Source organism: Microcaecilia unicolor, chromosome 9 (assembly GCF_901765095.1).
Source record: "Microcaecilia unicolor chromosome 9, aMicUni1.1, whole genome shotgun sequence".
NCBI classification, from domain to species: domain Eukaryota; kingdom Metazoa; phylum Chordata; class Amphibia; order Gymnophiona; family Siphonopidae; genus Microcaecilia; species Microcaecilia unicolor.
In genome coordinates, this window is record NC_044039.1 from 14,210,495 (window position 1) to 14,233,112 (window position 22,618).

Below are 22,618 nucleotides of genomic sequence, written 5' to 3' on the forward strand. Positions count from 1 at the left end.
AGATGCTTACAAAGATATCGTTTGCAGTGGAAAGACATGTTACCACCATTGCTGGCAGCATCCACGTTCGCAATGCCACTGCTATAGCTTGCTAGTCAGAAAAGGAGGATATGGATTTCTTTTTCTTTGGGGGGAGGGGAGTAGGGAAAAGAGTGCTTTGAAAGAGGGATTGGAAAAAAAAAAAAAGTTAAGAGGCAGTGATTTGTGCCTAAAATAAAATACAAAAAATATCCATTTAAAAAACATGCACATAAAAAATGGACAACATCTCACACAAAAAAAAAAAAGCACACAAAACCACCCCCACCCTTTCCTTGGCTCCTAAACAATCTTGGGCTGGAGCATGTTTTGTAAATATATTTCTACCTGTCTACACAAGGAGAAAGTAATCCACCAAAGGTGGATGAACACTGACTCCCACGCAAATATACGAAGAATAGAGAGAGTGGGAAGTGGACCAATGACTCCAGGGAAATGGGATACAGGTCTACAAGGATCATTTGAGAGACTCCTGAGGCAGGTCTGTGGCCGAAACACAGTACTGTGTCGAGTCATCGAATAAAGTGGTACCTTGTAGACCTGTATCCCGTTTCCCTGGAGTCATTGGTCCACTTCCCACTCTCTCTATTCTGTCTACACACGCACATTCATATTTAAAAAAAACAAAACCCCCCAAAAAACCTAGTATTTACATTTGAAAGACACCGGTCATCTGCTTATTCATCCCTTTCTGTACCCCATTTGAAAGTATATACAGAAGCAGTAAATTCAAGCTGTGCATAGTCGAAAGCGTGCTGGTTAAGTCAAACCTATCCCATAACAAAGACATAGAAATGGACCACAGCAAAATGTCTACCAAAGGCATTGCCTCAGGAGGAATCTCAGAATGGTAAATCTAAAATCCTTCAATATCGGAACTACTCTATGAATGAGAAATAGAGAAGAGTTAACTATGGAAGCTTAATAAGACTTTCAGTATTTGAGCAAAAAGAATCCACAAAATGACTGTTACATTAAACTCTATAAAATTAAGCTTTCAGAAAATCCCCCAGGAATTTTGAGCAGCCTTTTACTGAAAACTAAATGTGTCAAATCACTGTAAAGTTGCATTTTATTATGCAATTGGTTATTTACTATAATTTGTACTATTTAATATCAAATTTCTTCAATTTCAAAACTGAGTATTCAAATGCCAATTCAAAGCCAGCATCTATCCTAATAACTGCCCATCTGATAAAAATGTCTTTACACTTAAAAATTAAAATAAGACCTTCAGGTTGCTAGCACAATGGAATCTGATATCACACATCAGCCACCAAGATCAAAGTGTGTCACAATTTTTAAGAGAGGTTTCTGATCTGTTGAAATCCATAGCACTTCTTCATAGATGTAGACTGTATTTACATTTCATTGGACGTTATGACATTAAGGTTTTAAGTAGAGCAGCAGCCTAATGGTTACTGCAGTGGCCTGAGAACCAGGAAACCTAGGTTCAACTACCAATGCAGTGTGTGAGTCACTTAACCCTCCATTGCCCCAGGTATAAACATAAGTACCTCATTTGCCCTCCTCCTCTTTATCCTGTAATTCCCTTGCCCGTAATGTCTTGTCTGTTTTACCTAGATTGTAAGCTCTTTGAGCAGGGACTGTCTCTCTATGTCAAATGCTGAGCGCTGCGTGCGTCTGGTAGCGCTATATAAATGCTATTAGTAGTAGTAGTATATAATATATAAACCGCTTTGATTGTAAGCACAGAAAGGTAGTATATCAAATCCCATCCCCTTTCTTATGAAAGACAAATTTACTCCATACCTTAACCCAACAGTAATTAAACAAAAAAGTGTAAAAAAGCTATGCTATAGCTTTCTTCCTAAGGGCCTCTTTTGAAGCCATGCTAGCAGTTCCTGAGTGGCAATGCCATTTTTTTCTTAAGCAGCAGTATACGGATCATGTAAAGTTTTTGCGTAACCTGGCCACGTCGGCGGAGATTCTCCTGTTGTCAAAAGTTGCTGCCGTTCTATATAGATAAGTGCTGCGTTACTATGCACATTTTTGATTAATGATGCTGCTTTATAATGCACGTGTTGGACAATTGTTTTAAAATGAAAAATGTACAACTAAAAAAAAATTAAGGGTGATGCTATGACGATTTGCACCACAACCATTTTTTCGGATGAAGAAGGAACGCTGAGTTCCTATGGTGTGAGCTGCAGTAATATTTGATGATCCCCACAAAAAAAAATAGTATCTCTCTACTTAACTTTGAAGAAAATTTATGGCTGAAGTATGAATGTTTGGGACACTATCAGCCTTATTTTCGAAAGTGATGGGCACCCAGATTTCGACCCAAATCGGAAGATAGGCGCCCATCTCGCAAAGGCGCCCAAATCGGTATAATCGAAAGCGATTTTGGGCGTCTTCAACTGTAATCTGCCGCGGAAACGGGCAAAGTTGACGGGGCGTGTCGGAGGCGGGACTGGGCGTGTTTATCGGCCGAGGAGAGATGGGCGTCTTCAGTCGATAATCGAAAAAAGAAAGGCGTTTTTAGTGCGAATTTGGGTCATTTTTATTGGACCCTTTTTTTTCACAAAAAAGTGCCCTAAATGACCACCGGAGGGAATCGGGGATGATCACCCCTGACTCCCCCAGTGGTCACTAACCCCCTCCCAGCATAAAAAAAAAACAAAAAAAACTTCAACAACATTTTTTTCCAGCCTCTATGCCAGCCTCAAATGCCATACCCAGCTCCCTGACAGCAGTATGCAGGTCCATGGAGCAGTTGTTAGTGGGTGCAGTGGACTTCACCCAGGTGGACCCAGGCCCATCTCCTCCCTACCTGTTACATTTGTGGTGGTAAATGGGAGCCCTCCAAACCGCCCCCAAAACCCACTGTACCCACATGTAGGTGCCCCCCTTCAGCCATAAATGCTATGGTAATGGTGTAGAGTTGTGGGCAGTGGGTTTTGGGGGGGGGAATTTGAGGGGATCAGCACCCAAGGGATGGGAGCTATGGACTTGGGAGGTATTTAATTCTTTTTTTTTTTTTGTTACAAGTGCCCCCCTAGGGTGCCCGGTTGGTGTCCTGACATGTGAGGGGGACCAGTGCACTACGAATCCTGGCCCCTCCCACGACCAAATGCCTTGGAGTTGTTCGTTTTTGACCTGGGCGGCTTCGGTTTCCATTATCGTTGAAAACAGATACCGCGCAGCTCAAATCCGCCCAAATCCGATGAAGTTGCCCGGCACCAACCGTATTATCGAAATAAAAGATGGACCCCCATCTTTTTCAAAAATACAGTCTGTCCCGTCCCTTCGCGGACCCGTCCTCGGAGATAGTCGCCCATGGAGATGGGCGTCCACATTTGATTATGCCCCTCAAAGTACATTATACTGATGGAGCTTTGTCTGCATTGCCATACCAGGAACTGCTAGCACAGTTTGATAAGAGGCACTAAATAAAGGATAGTTATGCCATACCTTAAGTCAATAGAAGTCCAAAGTGAAATTATATATATATATATCAAACATATAAACGGCGAGTGACCGTACTCACTCGCAAATGCGCAGTAGAGACCTTCTCTGCCCCGCCCCCACGTCAATACGTGATGACGGGGGGGCGGAACACAGAGGGTCTGTACTGCGCATTTCTGAGGGAGGGACACCGCCGTCTAACGCTCCCCCCACCGCCACCCACCTTCTACCCGGTCGGGCCCTCGCTCCACTATTGAAACAGCGAGGGTCCGGGAACGCAGCACTGAGCTCTGCTGAGCTGCCGACATCGCCCTTCCTTCTTCTTCTCTGCCTCTGTCCCGCCCTCGACGACGTTACGTCACACGAGGGCGGGACAGGCAGAGAAGAAGAATGAAGGCCGACGTCGGCAGCTCAGCAGAGCTCAGTGCTGCGTTCCCGGACCCTCGCTGTTTCAATAGCGGAGCGAGGGCCCGGCCGGGTGGAAGGTGGGTGGTGATGGCTCGGGGGGGGGAGGCGGCAAACTCGGCGGCGGGGGCAGGCCTTTCAACCCCCCCTTCCTATAATAGCCCGTTTTTACGGGCTCAAAGTCTAGTATATATATAAAAGCACATTTCCCAATAAGTAATACGAGTCCATCATTTACAATGAGCTTAATCAATCATGTCCAACAGGTAAGAAACCTTAAGTAACACATTTATAGTTACCAAAAAAAAAGTGCATGTCTAAAATAAAATTCAGTTTCAGTTATATTGCAGTTTGAGCACATTCTAAGAGTCTAAAAAGGTCAGATCACGAGCTCTAGGACATAAAAGGCAAGTAGCCATCTATTTTTATTGTAGAGATTTTCTAAGATTTCAAAGACTGAAAAAAAGGTTTAAATCGTGTGTCGTTTGTTCACAAAATAAAACATGGCAATGATATTTTAATGGTAACTACCAAACCTCCCCTCAAAGTCAATGGGCTGTGTCGGCATTAGCGCGGCTTAGTAAACGGGGGGGGGGGGGGGGGTGGACAGTAATCAACAGCACTGGTGGTCTTCCTATCTGGTTCTCAAACATTAGGCACGGGAAGTTGGCATACAGTGGAGGCAATGGATGCAGATCTATTCATGCATATTCAGGGTGGGTAGCCTGAAAACCCAACTGGCTAATAAATACTCAAAAATCAGATTCAAAAACTCCTGGAATGCTGCAATATTATTATTTTTTAAAAAGCTATGATTTCTTCAAGCGTTTGCTCCAGTGTTATTTCTTCTCCAAATAGCATTTTTCCATGGTATATAAGTCAGTGATTCCCAAACTCAATCCTGGAGGCAGAGAGCCAGTCGGTTTTCAGGATACCTTAGGTTTTCAGGATATCTGCAATCAATATATGCATATGAGAGATCTACATGCACAGGAAAGCCTGACTGGCTGAGGTGCCTCCAGGACCAGGTTTGGGAACCATTAGTATAAATGTTCCAGTTTAAAGATGCTTTTCTACCAGTCTTTTTACTCATAGTAACATAGCAAGTGACGGCAGATAAAGACCTGAACGGTCCATCCAGGACTGCCCAGTCACATCTGTGTTTATCCCATGCCTTTTTGAATTCCATCACCACAGTGTTCATAGCTGTATGTACTACAGATACCTTTTCCAATGAGCCTATAAGCGAGGCTTTTTGTCTTTGTTCAACAGAGACATCATTTTGTTTAGCCCGACATCTGTTTAGGAGTCTGACTTGTGACCCGTGAGGCAGGTGGCTATGCCCACCGAAACACGGCCCTGTCATACTGGTGCTTTCATTAACGATTTGAAGACTTCACCCCTAAGGCTGATCGTCGTTTGTTCCACCCTCTACTCCTTTTTTGACAGGATTTTCAGCGACACACGACATCGAGAAAGTAAATCTTATCCCATTTGTGCATGCCATGATAACATCAAGACTGGATTACTGCAATGCACTATACAATGGTCTGACTACAAAGGGTCTGCACCAGCTCCAACTGATTCAGAATGCTGCTGCAAGACTCAAAGTTGCAAGCGATGTGATCACATCACACCATTTTTGCAAAAACTTCATTGGCTACCAGTACAATACAGGGCTAAATTTAAAACTCTATGTCTGATCTTCAAGGCCCTGAAAGGAAATGGCCCTGAGTACCTGAAGAATATGATGATCCTCCACACACCGCCAAGGACACTAAGGTCCTCTCAAGGACTATCACTAAACACACCCTCTCCAAATGACATTACACGATGTGATACCCGCAAGGGAGCCTTCTCCGGAGTAGCCCCCACACTCTGGAATGCGCTGCCTGAAAGGCTCCACTTAACAGAAGACTCTCTCTACTTCAGGAAGCAGGTGAAAGCTTGGCTTTTCAACCAGGCCTTTAATGGAGGAAGTAACTAACTTGTTAGTCTCACTCTCACACACAAGTGTGAAACAGGCTCCACATACTGCAACGGGACATGTTTAGCCACTCCTACCCTAGATGAGATATTTAACCATCACTCTGACCCCATGTGAAACTTTCTTTAAATTATCCACCTTACTTTCTAACTCTTCTTACTCTGTTATCTATATGTTCCATCTTTGCTTATACCCTACACTGTCAATTAAAATGTTCTATTACGTATTGTGTTGACTTTGTAACTAGCATTGAATATTTTACTGCTGTGATTGCCTATTGCTCATGTTTGATTTATTCATCTTGAATGATTTCCTTCAAAAAAGCGGTAAATAAATCCTAAATCCTAATAAATATGTGGATTATTAGCAGTGCTGCACATCCACATATATGTATACATAAAGCTTCTGTATAGCAGAACATTGCTGGAAAGCCTATTTAAATATTGGTCCCTATATTTTAGTTTTGCATATTTACTGCTTTTTTTTTTTTTTTAATTTTAACTCAGTTGCTTTCTATGTGCATCAAATATTGTCTGTAGACTGGCAGTTAATCCAGGATGCCATTTTGAAAAATGTACACTTTGCAAGAAAAATTGTTCTGTACTCACATCATGATACATGCAGCATTTAGATATATTTAATGGACGACACTGGAGCGTCGGGCTCATAATCGACAGTCACTGGCCCTGCACTGCCCGCACGATGAGGGGGATAAAGTCAGGACGAACTGAATTGAAAAACTGCATTCCCAAATGCATGATTTCAGCCTAAATAAGCAAGTTCTTCAACAGAATACAAAAATCACTGACATTTCACAAAAGCAAATTTAGAATTGTACTAAGCTTTCGCCCTTAAGTTTTTAATACCCCTGCTTCTGTAAAACCAAGTCAAACTCCATACACAAACTTCTGCTTTTCATTTGACTAAGTCAACAGCAGACTTGGGGGGGGGGGAGGTGGGGAGGAGAGAGAAATGGGAACAGACCAATATAGTTCCAACACAAGGCCAATCCAGGGCTACAAGAATTATTTGACTTGGCCAATGCGATCCATATTGACACATGGATAAAAAGGGACATCTCCAGCCAGGGTATCGAACCCAATCGAAACTGATTTCTTTCCAATAGCTAAAGTCCTTTGTAACTTATTACACGTACCGAGAAGGCAAGTTGGCATCAGACATATATAAGAACAAGCTATAAGACCTCTTATAGCACTCAGCTATTTCAGGGCACAGCTTATGTGAAAGCGTCAATCATTTGTCAACATGTCCCTCAAGTCATTTTTTTACTTTTTATTAAATATACAACAAAAAAAATATCCAAAATAGGAGTGGAGGAGTGGCCTAGTGGTTAGGGTGGTGGACTTTGGTCCTGACGAACTGAGTTCAATTCCCACTTCAGACACAGGCAGCTCCTTGTGACTCTGGGCAAGTCACTTAACCCTCCATTGCCCCATGTAAACCGCATTGAGCCTGCCATGAGTGGGAAAGCGCAGGGTACAAATGTAACAAAAATAAAATAGATACTATTGGAGATTCTACATGGAATGTTGCTACTATTGGAGATTCTACATGGAATGTTGCTATTCCACTAGCAACATTCCATGTAGAACGCTGCGCAGGCTTCTGTTTCTGTGAGTCTGACGTCCTGCACATCAGACTCACAGAAGCAGAAGCCTGCGCGGCCACATTGGTGATCTGCAAGGGCCGACTTCTACATGGAATGTTGCTAGTGGAATAGCAACATTCCATGTGGAATCTCAAATAGTAGCAACAGTGGAGGACTGGCCTAGTGGTTAGGGTGGTGGACTTTGGTCCTGGGGAACTGAGTTCGATTCCCACTTCAGGCACAGGCAGCTCCTTGTGACTCTGGGCAAGTCACTTAACCCTCCATTGCACCATGTAAGCCGCATTGAGCCTGCCATAAGTAGGAAAGCGCGGGGTACAAATGTAACAAAAATATCAAAACTGACTATCTATGACGACACCTAGATGTTTTTTCTTGGGTGCTGACCCCCAAGGTGGACCCTACCATCAGGTAACTGATTTAGATTGTTCTTCCCAATGTGCATCACTATGCATCTATCCAAATTAAATTTCATCTGCCATTTGGATGACCAGTCTTCCTGCAATTTTTCACAGTCTGCATGTGCTTTAACAACCTTGAATAGTTGCGTCACCTGCAAATGTAATCACCACACTCATCATTCCAATTTCCAGATAATTTATAAATACATTAAATAGCCCCAGTCCCAGTACAGATCCCTACTGCACTTGCATTATTCACCCTCCTCCATTGAGAGAAATGGCCACTTAACCCTACCCAGTCCTAATCCACAACAGAACATTAACCCATCCCATGACTTTTTAAGTTTTTCAGGAGCCTCTCATGAGGATCTTTATCAAAAGCTTTCTGAAAATCATATATACTACATCAATCAGATCAACGTTATCCACGTTTATTCACGTCTTTAAAGATGTGAAGCAAATTAATGAGGCAAGACTTCCTTTGGCTGAAACCATGCTGACTCTGTACCATTAGACCATGTTTTCTGTAATTTTATTCTTTATTATAGTTTCCACTATTTTACCCAGGTCTGTAATTTCCCGGAACACCCCAGAACCCTTTTTTTTTTTTTTTTTTAATCAGCGTTACATTGGCCACCCTACGATCTTCTGGTACTATGGATGATTTTAACAACAGATCAGCAATTTCATGTTTGATTTCTTTCAGTACCCTTGGATGCATCGTCATCAAATCCAGAAGCAGAGAACCTCATCAGTCCACTATCAGCTGAAAACACTGGCTGTATAATTCCCATTCTTCCAGACCCAAGTAAACCTCTTTCCCTTTTTTTGGGTTGTTGTGCTGGAAAAGGAGAGCCCCACGGGAAACAGGGGAGAAATGAAGGAAGGGAAGAGTTAAATTTATGGGGCACCACAGACAGGGATCTGAAGACTTCCAGACATGTCTTCGCAGATTCAAGCCACCAGTAAAGCTCAACTGGGACCAGTTGAGTAACTGGGTGATAGAAAATACTGAGGAGCTGGACTGGAAGAAGACAGATTTCTCATCTCAGTTTTCAGTTCTCTATCTCTTCCTGCTGGTTGATGGACAACTATCCCATAGGTTCTCGAATAGTGGAAGGCTATGTAATGGAAGTGTATGGTTAAAAGTTATAAAGGTTCTGGCTACCACTTCCACTAAAGGCACACAGCTCATACCAGAAAGTATATTCAGAAGATATAAATATCACCTTGGGGTGGTAGTATCAAAATATTTCTGTGTGGCAGTAGAGACAGAGGGATGCATAAAAAACAAAGCATAGTGAGAGAAGGAGAGACAATGTCTCGGTACAGCTCAGTATAGATAAGGTGTCTTTTAGAATACTATGTTCTGTTCTGAAGGTCAGAAAAGATAGCAAAGTAGTCAACCAAAATGGTGCAGATATAAAGCAGAGGTCCCATGAAATGTACACAAGTACATAAGTAATGCCATACTGGGAAAAGACCAAGGGTCCATCGAGCCCAGCATCCTGTCCACGACAGCGGCCAATCCAGGCCAAGGGTACCTGGCAAGCTTCCCAAACGTACACACATTCTATACGTGTTATTCCTGGAATGAGACTTCAGGACCTCAACAAGTTTAGAGAGGAGAGAAAAAAAGCAGAAAGATATGCACCCAACTAGCCTCTTCCAAAGAAAATTAAAGCAGGAGTAAAAGGTCATAATATGAAGCTCCAAGGAGGTACACTAAGGAAAAACTCTGGAAATATTTTTTCATGGAAAACGGTAGCAAATGCACGGAATGGAGACTGAACAGCAACAGAACTCAAAAATAACATAGTATAAACACTAAAGGATCACTTAATAAAGTGGTTCCTTGACCGGCTGAAGTGCCTCCAGGATCAGGTTTGGGAACCGCTGCCTTAATGGCAAAGCAGTAAAGCACCGAGTATCTACCCTGATGAACGAAGAGTGGTTGAGTTCCAAAAAGGCACAGAGTGATTTCATGAAGCAAAAGTTAAGACCCATCACCCACTGTTTATGGCTGTAGCGGGTCTTTACCTACCATCATTTAATATGATGAATCCACATGCATCAGGCTGAAAAAGGCAACAGGATCCTAACTGCCCTATTTATTAAGCCATGCAAGCGCACCTTAGGGACCTTAATCATTTAATAGCAGAACTGAAGTCTATTTGAAGGGGGGGGGGGGGGAATAATCTAAATCATCTACAGAGAGTTCAGTCGAGTGGTTCTCTGGATACCTGCACTGAAATAGAAATAAGAATTTGCCTACCTGGCCATAAAGGCAGTGTATAAAAATGGCATGAATATCCATGTAGGATATCTTAAAAACCATCAATATAGTGGGGATGGGACGACTTTCCTATGAAGAGAGACTGAGAAGGCTAGGGCTTTTCAGCTTGGAGAAGAGACGGCTGAGGGGAGATATGATAGAAGTGTATAAAATAATGAGTGGAATGGATCGGGTGGATGTGAAGCGACTGTTCACGCTATCCAAAAATACTAGGACTAGAGGGCATGAGTTGAAGCTACAGTGTGGTAAATTTAAAACGAATCGGAGAAAATTTTTCTTCACCCAACGTGTAATTAGACTCTGGAATTCGTTGCCGGAGAACGTGGTACGGGCGGTTAGCTTGACGGAGTTTAAAAAGGGGTTAGATAGATTCCTAAAGGACAAGTCCATAGACCGCTATTAAATGGACTTGGAAAAATTCCGCATTTTTAGGTATAACTTGTCTGGAATGTTTTTACGTTTGGGGAGCGTGCCAGGTGCCCTTGACCTGGATTGGCCACTGTCGGTGACAGGATGCTGGGCTAGATGGACCTTTGGTCTTTCCCAGTATGGCACTACTTATGTACATATAAATTATTATGTACCAAATCTTATGTAAATCATGAGATGAAATCCCAGCTATTAAAAGTCATCCCAAGCATTTACAATTTTTTTTGTTTAGTACTGCAATATTTTGAGATCAGAAAAAAACAAATTAAAAAAAACCCACAAAAAGACTATAAATTGTATTTATATATTAGCAAACACAGAAGAGGTCCGCCTAAATTAATGGTCTATTTGTACAGAATGACACAGGGAACAAGTCTGATCCCATTCCCACCCCACCCCCCACAAACTCCATACCCTCTTGCACATGACAAAAACCACCGCTTTATCGTTCACTTTTTGTACAAATAAGATTTTGTACTGTTGTGGGGACAGAGTGGGGAAGGAGACTAACTTTATCCCTATGTTATTCTCTAGTATGAAGGAATCTGTTCACATGGAGGTCTAACAAAAACTATTAAATACCATGACATTTTATTAAATATTTGTTAAAAAAAAAATAGTGTCATCTGGCTGCTTGTACAGAATTTATACTGGATTTTAAGCAAGGCAGATATCAGCCTTATCATAGGGGATATTCAAAAATCAACAAAATATATTTGAGGTTTTTATCGAAAGTACACAGATTACCTACAAATGAATGAAAATAAACCTAAATTTGACAAGTTTGCATTAAACTCGATTCTGACAGAATAAATTCATTTAAAGTTAGTGGGATAACTTCACATCTACCAGTACATCTGTTTTTTGTATGAATATTACCGTGAATATGCAGCAATTCAGACACACAGAACACAAAATCCCTAATTCTTTGAGTTTAAAAGCTAGTTGATACCTAAAACAGACAAAAAAAAAAAAAACAAATAAAGTTTTGACCAACTTAGTTTGAGACACCCCACCTATCAAGTATTCAGGACACCCATAGCCAATATACGCGAGATACTGCATGCAAATTGATATCTTGAAACATGGCTTCCTGGGGTCTCAAGGTTATCAATAGAAATCAAACAAAATAAAACATGGAAAAGAAAATAAGATGATACCTTTTTTTATTGGACATAACTTAATACATTTCTTGATTAGCTTTCGAAGGTTGCCCTTCTTCCTCAGATCGGAAATAAGCAAATGTGGTAGCAGATAGTATATATGAGAGAAACATCAAAGCATTACTTTGACAGTCTGACAGAGTGGGAGGGTGGGGGTGGGTCGGAGGTATCCTAAAGAATGACAAGATTCCATGCAGAATCTCAGAGTAGCAACATTCCATGTAGAACCCCAAAGAACAGCAAGATTCTGGAATCCTAAAGAGTGAAAAGATTCCATGCAGAATCTCAAAGAGTAGCAACATTCCATGTAGAACCCCAAAGAATAGCAAGATTCTGGAATCCTAAAGTTATCAATAGAAATCAAACAAAATAAAACATGGAAAAGAAAATAAGATGATACCTTTTTTATTGGACATAACTTAATACATTTCTTGATTAGCTTTCGAAGGTTGCCCTTCTTCCTCAGATCGGAAATAAGCAAATGTGCTAGCTGACAGTGTATATAAGTGAAAACATTCAAGCATTACTATGACAGTCTGACAGGGTGGGAGGATGGGGGTGGGTCGGAGGTATGCATGGGGACATCAAAGCATATCATTGATATTCTAACAGGATGGGTGTGGATAGGTGAGGGGAGGGGTGATCAACAGAGACATACAGCTTTACGGCTACCACACTCCTCTACTTAGGGTCTCAAGGAAATGCATGCTCTAGGGACAATGGCAGAGTAGATGAGGAACACTGGACATAAGAATGGGAGCAATGGAATAAACGGTGGGGGCATTTTGTAAGTGGGCAGAGGAAATATAGCAAAATAAAGTAAGGAAAGTTGGACAGATCTAGAATCACCCCGAGTTCCCTAAGAACAGAGATCTTCAGTTGTGAAAGATTTCAACTTTGAAATCTTGCACTATGGAGACGATAATAAGAAAAGCTGGCACCGTAGGAAGGAGGTTAGAACAGAGAATGTATCGTACTAATGCTTGGATAAGGTGGTGAGAGAAAAGCCAACAGCTGACAATTTTTTTAGAACTTTAACATGTTTTTGCCGACTATCATGCATATTTTCAAAGCACTTAGCCTTCCAAAGTTCCATAGGTTTCTATGCCTCTATATATACTGTATTATATCACCTAGCTCAGGTGTGTCAAACATGCAGCCTACAGGGAGGTTCTGAGCAGTCCACATCATCATAGTATCTAATATGCATTCTAAATTTAACACCTGGTTAATTATACAATGTAAATATGGATCCTAAATAATTGTAGTGTGGAGAATAGGGAAGATAAATATTTTAGTGCAGGTGCCATAGCGGCCTATCATTAGCCATGAGCGACATACCTGAGCTGAACTTCACTCTACGAAGTCAATATAGTCAGTAGTAAAACCTGTCTCTATGCAAAAGATGCTCGCTTTGAATCACATGGCTGAACAGACACCTCCACATTTTAGAAAGTTAAAATAGAATGTGTCCAATGTGCAGTTGAGTGAGCACTTGGGCGGGAATGATAAGTTTTCAATTAACAGGAGAAGACAGCTCTGCTGAGATACTGAAGTTCATAAATGTAAACTGGAAGAAATTTTAAAAGAACTTTAAAAAAAAAAAAAAAAGCAAGCTACAAGTTTAAAATGGATATTAAGAAAGGTTTGCTATACAGTTATACTAGAAAATTGTATTCAAGTCTGTATAGAAGATAACCCAGGAAGTAGACAGTCAAAGGCATAGAAAGTTAAGCATCAAGGTTATACTTAATTATTTTATTTTTGTTACATTTGTACCCTGCGCTTTCCCACTCATGGCAGGCTCAATGCGGCTTACATGGGGCAATGGAGGGTTAAGTGACTTGCCCAGAGTCACAAGGAGCTGCCTGTGCCTGAAGTGGGAATCAAACTCAGTTCCTCAGTTCCCCAGGACCAAAGTCCACCACCCTAACCACTAGGCCACTCCTCCACCACCCTAACCACTAGGCCACTCCTCCACTGTTGCTACTGTTGGTGGAGGTGTACATTGAACTTATGAAGCACTGAAACTGCTTGGTTCAGGCCTTCATAAGTACAATGTACACCTCCACCAACATCTGTACACCTCCACCAACACTGCTATTTGACATTCTACATGGAATGTTGCTATTCCACTAGCAACATTCCATGTAGAAGTCGGCCCTTGCAGATCACCAATGTGGCCGCGCAGGCTTCTGCTTCTGTGAGTCTGACGTCCTGCGTCAGACTCACAGAAACAGAAGCCTGCGCAGCCTTCTACATGGAATGCTGCTAGTGGAATAGCAACATTCCATGTAGAATCTCCAATAGTAGCAACATTCCATGTAGAATCTCCAATAGTATCTATTTTATTTTTGTTACATTTGTACCCCGCGCTTTCCCACTCATGGCAGGCTCAATGCGGCTTACATGGGGCAATGGAGGGTTAAGTGATTTGCCCAGAGTCACAAGGAGCTGCCTGTGCCTGAAGTGGGAATCGAACTCAGTTCCCCAGGACCAAAGTCCACCACCCTAACCACTAGGCCACTCCTCCACTGTTGCTACTATTTGAGATTCTACATGGAATTTTGCTATTCCACTAGCAACATTCCATGTAGAAGTCGGCCCTTGTAGATCACCAATGTGGCCGCGCAGGCTTCTGCTTCTGTGAGTCTGACGTCCTGCACGTACGTGCAGGACGTCAGACTCACAGAAACAGAAGCCTGCACAGCCTTCTACATGGAATGTTGCTAGTGGAATAGCAACATTCCATGTAGAATCTCCAATAGTAGCAACATTCCATGTAGAATCTCCACTAGTATCTATTTTATGTTTGTTACATTTGTACCCTGCGCTTTCCCACTCATGGCAGGCTCAATGCGGCTTACATGGGGCAATGGAGGGTTAAGTGACTTGCCCAGACCACTTCTACACTGCTATACACATCTGATGAGAGACCACATCCAGAGTACGATGTACACTCAGTTTGGTCTCCCTCGTATGAAGAATATATCTGAGCTGGAAAAATAAAGCAATAATAATTAAACGACTGGAACATTTACCATATGAGGAAAGACTAGAACAGCTAGAAATGTTTACCTTGGAAAGGAGACGTGTTCCCTCTAGGACAGGCTCCTCGTGCCAGCATAAGGGAAACACCAGCACTGTGCATATGCAGTTCACCCTGCTCACAAACTAGGTTAGTGAGTCAGGACAAAGCAGATTATTATTAAAATGTCACTACCTGGCTTGGACAGATGGAGAAGTGGGAACTTTACAGAGAAAATCAGGAAAGAAAACTTAAAAGGACAATAGAAACTCTACAAAAAAAGAAACCACACTCATTACCTCTCGCCTCGACTACTGCGACCCACTCCTCACTGGCCTCCCACTTAACCATCTATCCCCCCTTCAATCCGTTCAGAACTCTGCCGCACGTCTTATCTTCCGTCAGAACAGATATGCCCATATCACCCCTCTCCTCAAGTCACTTCACCGGCTTCCGATCAGGTTCCGCACACAGTTCAAGCTTCTCCTACTTACCTACAAATGCACTCGATCTGCAGCCCCTCATTACCTCTCTACCCTCATTCTCCCCTTACGTTCCTACCTGAAACCTACGCTCACAGGTCAAATCCCTCCTCTCAGCACCCTTCTCCTCCACCGCCAACTCCAAGCTCCGCCCTTTCTGCCCCGCCTCACCCTATGCTTGGAATAAACTCCCTGAACCCATACGCCAAGCCCCCTTCCCTGCCCATCTTCAAATCCTTACTCAAAGCCCACCTCTTCAATGTTGCCTTCGGCACATAACCATTATGCCTCTCATTCAGGATATCTAGACTGCCCCAACTTGACATTTCGTCCTTTAGATTTTAAGCTTCTTTGAGCAGGGACTGTCCTTCTTTGTTAAACTGTACAGCGCTGCGTAACCCTAGTAGCGCTTTAGAAATGTTCTGTCCAATGAGAATGTACATGCAGCATGTTTAAAAGAAAATCATTTACAGTATTATAAACCTATGAGAGAATAAGCAATTCGGTGACGGTAAAATTATCAACAGGATGTTCCGAACAGGCAACCAGAAACAAGGGTGTAGGTGATGACTGAAAGGCTTTCCAGTCAGAACTGCCTAGATATGACAATTTAGTCCTAAGGGAATAGAATAGTAGGCAACTGGAAATAGCTTTCTGTTTTCCACATCCAAGGCAGATTATTCTGGATCAGAAATTCATTCACAGAAGGTAGTTATATTGCCCTGCCAACTTTGAACAGTTATGTGGGAGGGTGAATAGGATCATACAGAAGGTAACTAAGAACAGAGTGGGTGAGTGCCTGACTCACAGAAAACTAGCACACAAATCTAAGTTAAAACTGATAAAAGAGTGGAGGAGTGGCCTAGTGGTTAGAGCACCGGTCTTGCAATCCAGAGGTGGCCGGTTCAAATCCCACTGTTTCTCCTTGTGATCATGGGCAAGTCACTTAACCCTTCATTGCCTCAGGTACAAACTTAGATTGTGAGCCCTCCTGGGACAGAGAAATATCCAGTGTACCTGAATGTAACTCACCTTGAGCTACTACTGAAAAAGGTGTGAGCAAAATCTAAATAAATAAAAAAAAGACACACACAGGCATCCTTAACAAAAAGCTTGTCGGGGACATTTGATTCTGCACCAGGATACAAATTTTTCATAGTGAAATGGTATTTGAGCTAAATGGTAGTAAGGAAAATTAAGAACAATGCAAATTTGGAATGCTAATAAACGCAGCAAAAATGACAGTGTATCCACTAGTGCTATTCTAAGGTTTTTAAATATGTTCTTCACAGATCAACATAGAAACATTGTAGCATGAAAGATACAGTTTCAAAACTGCAATTATCCTTCTGGAGATACGTTTTAAATCTGGCTACTGTTACAGTTTGTCATAGCTACTGTCTCCCATTCTCTACAGTAAGTGTTGGCACAGGGCTGGGTGATGATAGGTGCAAAAAGCTCAGCAGCCAATACCCTAACATAAACTAAGGGTTCAAATGACAGTCCCACCCCCACCCTCCCAGAAAATAATAAAAAAAAATAAACCGCAGCAAACCATAAAGGACATCCTCCTACCTGCATGGAAAAGGGGGGGGGGAGGGGAACGACCAAGGTACTGGATTAAACAACCTGTAAAGCGACAAAAACACTTTTCTGGTTCTCTTTTTCAAGGTCTAAGCCCCCTTCATCCACTGCTGTCAAAAAAACCAGGGGGGGGGAAGCAGGCCCTATTACCCCCCCCCCCCCCATCCGATCACGCCCCTCATATTATTATACTATCACATTAATAAGGAAGCAGCGATGAGAGCGCGAAGGATGCCTCCAGGCCCCGAGCTCCAGATGAAGCAGCCCGAGCCCAGCTCGCAATCTGGCAGCCTTTCCTTATTTGGCTAACGCTGGGCTTCCAAGGCAGGAAAACCCCGGTGCACAAAAGCATCCATGTTGCAAAGAAGCCGCGGCCAACAGCGTTTCCTTCCGTTAAGCGATGCACAGCAGCAGCAGCAGCAGCTCTAAGCCTCAGAGGACATCCCCCACCCCCCCACCGGCGAGAAAGACCAAGGGCCCGAGCTCGTCCGCCCTGCAAGAAAATGCAGCAGGCTCCCCCTCCCCCCTCGTCAGGGGCTTCACCTGCGGCTCCCAGTCCCTCCCCCACCGCGTTCCGGCTGGAGCTCCCAGAAAGCAGCCGCACCTCCACCCTGGCGAGAGGCCTGTTCGCCCACCCCGGACACACCTAGCGGCCTCCTGGCCGGCCCCTTTCAGAACTGACCTGGTGCAGCGCGGTCAGTCCGTCCACATTGGCGTAGTTGACGTCGGCGCCGCGCTCCAGCAGCTTGTGGACCTCGTCGGTGTCGCCGCTGGAGCAGGCGGCCAGGAAGACGGCGCCGTCGTCGAACTTCACCTTGGTCTTCTTCCGCTTGACGACGGGCGGCTCCAGGTCCGTCTCGGAGCCCATCCAGCGCTTCAGCTGCTCGTTGCGCTTCTGCTTGGCATCCGCCATCTTCATCCCCCTGCTGCTCGCCTCCTCTTCTTATCTCTCTCACACAGTCAGTCAGTCAGGGGAGGATATAGAGTCCGCGCACAGCCAGTATCCCACAGAGCACTGGGCCACACAACCACCGAGCCGCTCGCGCTCCCGCCCTCCCACTTCTCCCTCTCTCCCTGTGTCTATCCACCGCCTTCGCTAGAGCGGTGCGTGCGTGCGTGTGCGCGCGCGGGCCCCCTCATTAACATAACGCCGCGAGATTTGGGTTGAGGGGCGAGAGAGCGCGCGCAGGCGTAACGCCGTGGTGCTGAGACGCGCCGGTTTAGCAGGAGAGAGGAGGCTTCACGTGGTCGCTGAAGGAGGCGGAGCTTCCCGCCGCGCCTGCGCCGTTTAACTATCTGAGGCCTGTTGTATTATTCTGTTCCGCTTTTTTTTTTTTTTTCATGGTTTTATCGCCCACTGAGAGCATAGGTGTGAGATTCGTAAATAGTAGGTAAAAAAAAAAAGAAGACTGTGTGTGAATTGAAGGCTGTGCTTGGATTCAAGAAAGCTTGGGACAAGTACATAGGGTGTCTAAGGGAGAGGATGGCATGGCTGGGTAGACTGGATAGGTCAAATGGTCTTTATCTGCTTTTTCAGTGTTTCTAGCCCTTTTCCCCTCACACCCAACCCTACCTTCCTGCATTCTTAAGGGGCCGCAGCAACATCAGTTGTAAACAGAGATGCCAAGTTACCCTGGTCCAGGCTGGAGATTTTGTGAAAGTCCTGGATTTTTGAGTACCCCATCCGGGTGCATTATGGGACTTGCAGCACGATTTCAATGGGCACGATGAGGCACTGTAAATCCCACACAAAAGTCTCTAGCCTGGAACTGGGGAACTTGGCATCTCTGGTTGTAAAGTGTTGGCAGGGTTTTTCAGAGACTCAGGGAGAGCGGGCCAATGCAAATTAGGAGACTGGGAGTCCTGGAAATGAAAATAATAATTTTTCAAAAAACATATAGAAGTTTGAGGAGCTTTTGTAGCTGTGGAAGTGTGCAAACTTGTTTATGCTCATTTTGGTAAAGTTTTTAAAAAATGTCTTTTTCGACAGTCAGTTGAAACAAACATTTAAAACAGAAATAAAGGATAAATTGAAAAAAAACAACTTTTTAGTTTTGTGTTCTTACTAATGTTTTTATAAGTACAGTCTGTGAAATCTGTATGTGTGTTGTCTTTTTGTAGTGCTTTCCTATCACAAATGGATTTGAAAGTACGTTTATCTACTGTTTTAATATTATTTTTAATGTTATTTTATATTGTAAACCGTTCTGATTTACCTTTGTAATAAGTGACGGTCTAGTAAATGAATAAACAATAAACGATAATTAATTATCTGTATATACCATATAAACTGCTTTGAATGTAGTTGTAAAAAAAAAAAAAACCGAACACAGGCAGTATATCAAGACCCATTTCCTTTCCCCAATAGAGCATACTAAAAATATACTAACTGGGGCAATTCAGTAAGGTACAATTTTCTATATAAAATGAATTCAAGAGCAAAGAGTCAAGCTAATGAAGTTAGGATAGATTTTGTCATAAGAAATATGAGAAATACTTTTTACTGAGAGGGTGGTAAATGCCTAGAATAAGGTGCCAAAAAATGTGTCAAAACCAATTTTTAGTAACGGTGAAGGTGACGGAAACCAATTTTTAGTAATGATTATAAAGACAGTTATTTCGTCATCTGCATCTCCTTTTGATCAAGCAGTACAAGCTAATTCATTTTCCTCCAACTACATTTCAATGCATCAAAGACCAGATTGATTAATGGAAGAGATACTCAGCTATGTTATCAAACTCTGCATAACATGGACTTTTTTTTACACACATGTTTTATTTATGGAGTGTATTTATGCATAGCACTTGAATAGAAGAACTCAAACTGCAGCAGTGGAAAGTGGTTTAAGAGAGCTGAGTGACAAATGGAAGCCTAGAGCTGGAAGACAGCTGAATGGAAAGGAACTAAGAAGAAAGTAGCTTAGGCTTGAGAACTCGATCAAAAAGCTTGAAGAAGGGAGCAGAGCATATGTAAAGTGATAGAATTTTTCAAAGAAATCAACCCCTGAATTATATAAAATGGTTCAAAACACCGCAGCCAGACTGTTCTTTGCTAAATCACACTTTGACAGTGCGCAGCCTCTTCGTGTGAGACTTCTCTGGCTTCCCATTAAGGACCGTATTGTTTTCAAGATTTGTGCCTTAGCTCACAAGATCATTTATGGCGAAGCACCAGTGTACATGTGTGATTTGATTGATTTGCCTGCTAGAAATTCCTTGGTGTCATCTAGAACTTACCTTAATCTGCACTATCCTTCATGCAGGAATATGAAATACAAGGCAATCTACGCTTCTTCCTTCGTTCATCAGCCCACGAACCTGGAATGCTTTGCCGAGACTCCTGAAAGAGACATTGGATCATCAAACTTTTAAAAAAACTATTAAAAACTTATTTGTTTACTAAAGCCTACCCCAATGTCAGCAATGCTGTTTAACTCCCTTTATTTTCCTGTATTGGCAGTTTACCTGCTCTTTACCTTCTGTTACCTTCTCCTTGGTTGCTCCTGTTTTCCCTTCCGTATTCTCTTATTTTAGCTGCTCTGTACTTATTTGTAAATCTTTTACTGGAACAATTTTCTCCTGTTGTATTATGTAATTTTCTTGTAACTTTGTTAGCCACATTGAGCCCGCATAAGCTGGTAAAATGTGGGATACAAGTGGACCTAAATAAATAAATAGAAGTCGCTAAAAATTGCACACGCAAATATGGGCACGCAATTTAATTGAATAATGATCTAATTAGCACATATAATTGGCTTGTTAACATTGGCACTAATTATATTTAATTGAAATATACGTGTGTAAATTAGGTGCAAGTTCAAAAAGGGGGTGCGGAAATGGGAGGGGTCATGGGTGGAACTGGAGCAATTCCTAGGTGTAGGCGCTATTCTATCCACTGTGCCTAATTTAAAGCATAGCTTGTAGAATAGTGGAGGGGTTTTCAGCACCATATATAGGATTTGTCCCCCAAATGTAATACTAGACAGGAGAGGATGTAGGCAGAAGAGGAACTGGAGATCCGAATGAATGGAATTAAAGTGAACATGGACAGTTAGGCATGATTTTGAAATAGGAGAGGAAGTCATCTAGGCTCCCAGTGGAAAGATCATTGACCAAAAGGGAAGAGAAATGGGTCAACTGTGCTGAGTTATGGACCAGCTTGGGTGGCTCTAGAGCAGAAGGGATACTGATACAACAAAATGAAAATACAAGTCAAGAGTTATTTCTATTTGGATTTAGCTTGTACTATTTCAGTAGTAGCTCAAGGTGTGTTGCATTCAGGTTTTTCACTCTTCCCAGAGAACTTACAATCAAAGGGCTTCTTTTACAAGGTTGCGGTAGTGATTATCACGCTGAATGCGACAAAGCACACCACTCTTTGGTAGCCTTTTATGAGCTAGGAGCTACAGCCTCTAGTTGTTTGGTTTATGAGAGGTTTGCTATTGACAGAGCTCCTCATCAAACCCCCCACTGTGTCATGGGATTGCGACATTGTTCTACTTTTAAAATGAATAGGAGGCAATATTTTTTTTCTCTCAATAAATAGTTAAGCTCTGGAACTCGTTGCCAGAGGGTGCGGTATCAGTGATTTAGTATATCTGGGTTTAAAAAAGGCTTGGACAAGTTCATGGAGGAAAAGTTCATAGTCTGCTATTGAGAAAGACATGGGGAATCCTGCTACTATTTGGATTCTGTCAGGTACTTGTGACCTGAATTGGCCACTGTTGGATGCAGGATACGGGGTTACATGGACCATTGGTCTGACCCAGTATAGCTGTTCGTATGTTCACACCCAGCTAATGAAAGCTCCTTTTGAGTTGCTTGACTCCTGTCATCTGAAGTATCTGACATAGAAAGTTGTGTTTTTAGTGGTGTTCACTTCAGCTCACAGAGTCAGTGAGCTTCAGGCCTTATAGCTGATCCACCTTACCCGAAGTTTCATCACAATAGTTCTTGACATACACCCAAAGTTCCTTCCTAAGGTTCTGTTGGAGTTCCTTCTTAACCAGTCAATTGATCGGCCAACATTTTTCCCAAAACCACATGCCCATCCTGGCATAAGTGTACTGCATACCTTAGACTGCAAGGGAGCCTTAATCTTCTATCTGGAGCGGACTAAAGCCCATAGACCAGTGGTTCCCAAACCTGATCCTGGAGGCATCCCAGCCGGTCAGGATTTTCAGATATCCACAATTAATATTCATGAGAGAGATTTGAATGCAGTGGAGGCAGCGCATGCAAATATCTCTCATGAATATTCATTGAGGATATCCCAAAATCCTGATTGGCAGGGGTGCCTCCAGGATCAGGTTTGGGAACCACTAGAGAATCCACAGACGTGGAGAACTCGAGAAGTCTCACGGAAAAACTCAATAACAAAATGAAGTGGGAATAAAAAACAGGATTCCCAGAGACTGGACCACAACAATAGTGAAAATGAAGCAAAGTTTATTAAATAATAAAATGACTCGACACAACGTTGTGTTTCGGCCAGAGGGCCTACATCAGGAGTCTGTATGCTTAAACAAAAAAATGATGAGAATCCAGAAATGGCGATGCTGGATTATGGTGGTCTGTATACTAAAACCAAAACTGGTAGCAATCTCCAAATTGTGATGCCTGATTACAGAGGTCTTGAGAAAAGTCGTTATTGAAAATACTTGTTAGATCGAAGATGTGACAGTCTGTGCAATCACGCTGAAAATCAGCTGTTGAGCTATGAACGCTTTAGAAAGCAAAAAGCGT

General features: G+C 42.7%; 1 protein-coding gene across 3 annotated transcripts in view; it reads right to left on the minus strand.

The window, feature by feature from the left end:
• Window positions 1-17,904, minus strand: part of PPP1R12A (protein phosphatase 1 regulatory subunit 12A) — a 160,491-nt gene extending 142,587 nt beyond the window's left edge. For all 3 annotated transcript variants that reach the window (XM_030214040.1, XM_030214041.1, XM_030214039.1), the window contains exon 1: window positions 17,556-17,904. In XM_030214040.1, coding sequence (XP_030069900.1) covers window positions 17,556-17,792 — 237 coding nt within the window. In that variant the 5' untranslated portion in view covers window positions 17,793-17,904. The remainder of the gene's footprint in view (window positions 1-17,555) is intronic.
• Between the last annotated feature and the right edge of the window lie 4,714 nt (window positions 17,905-22,618).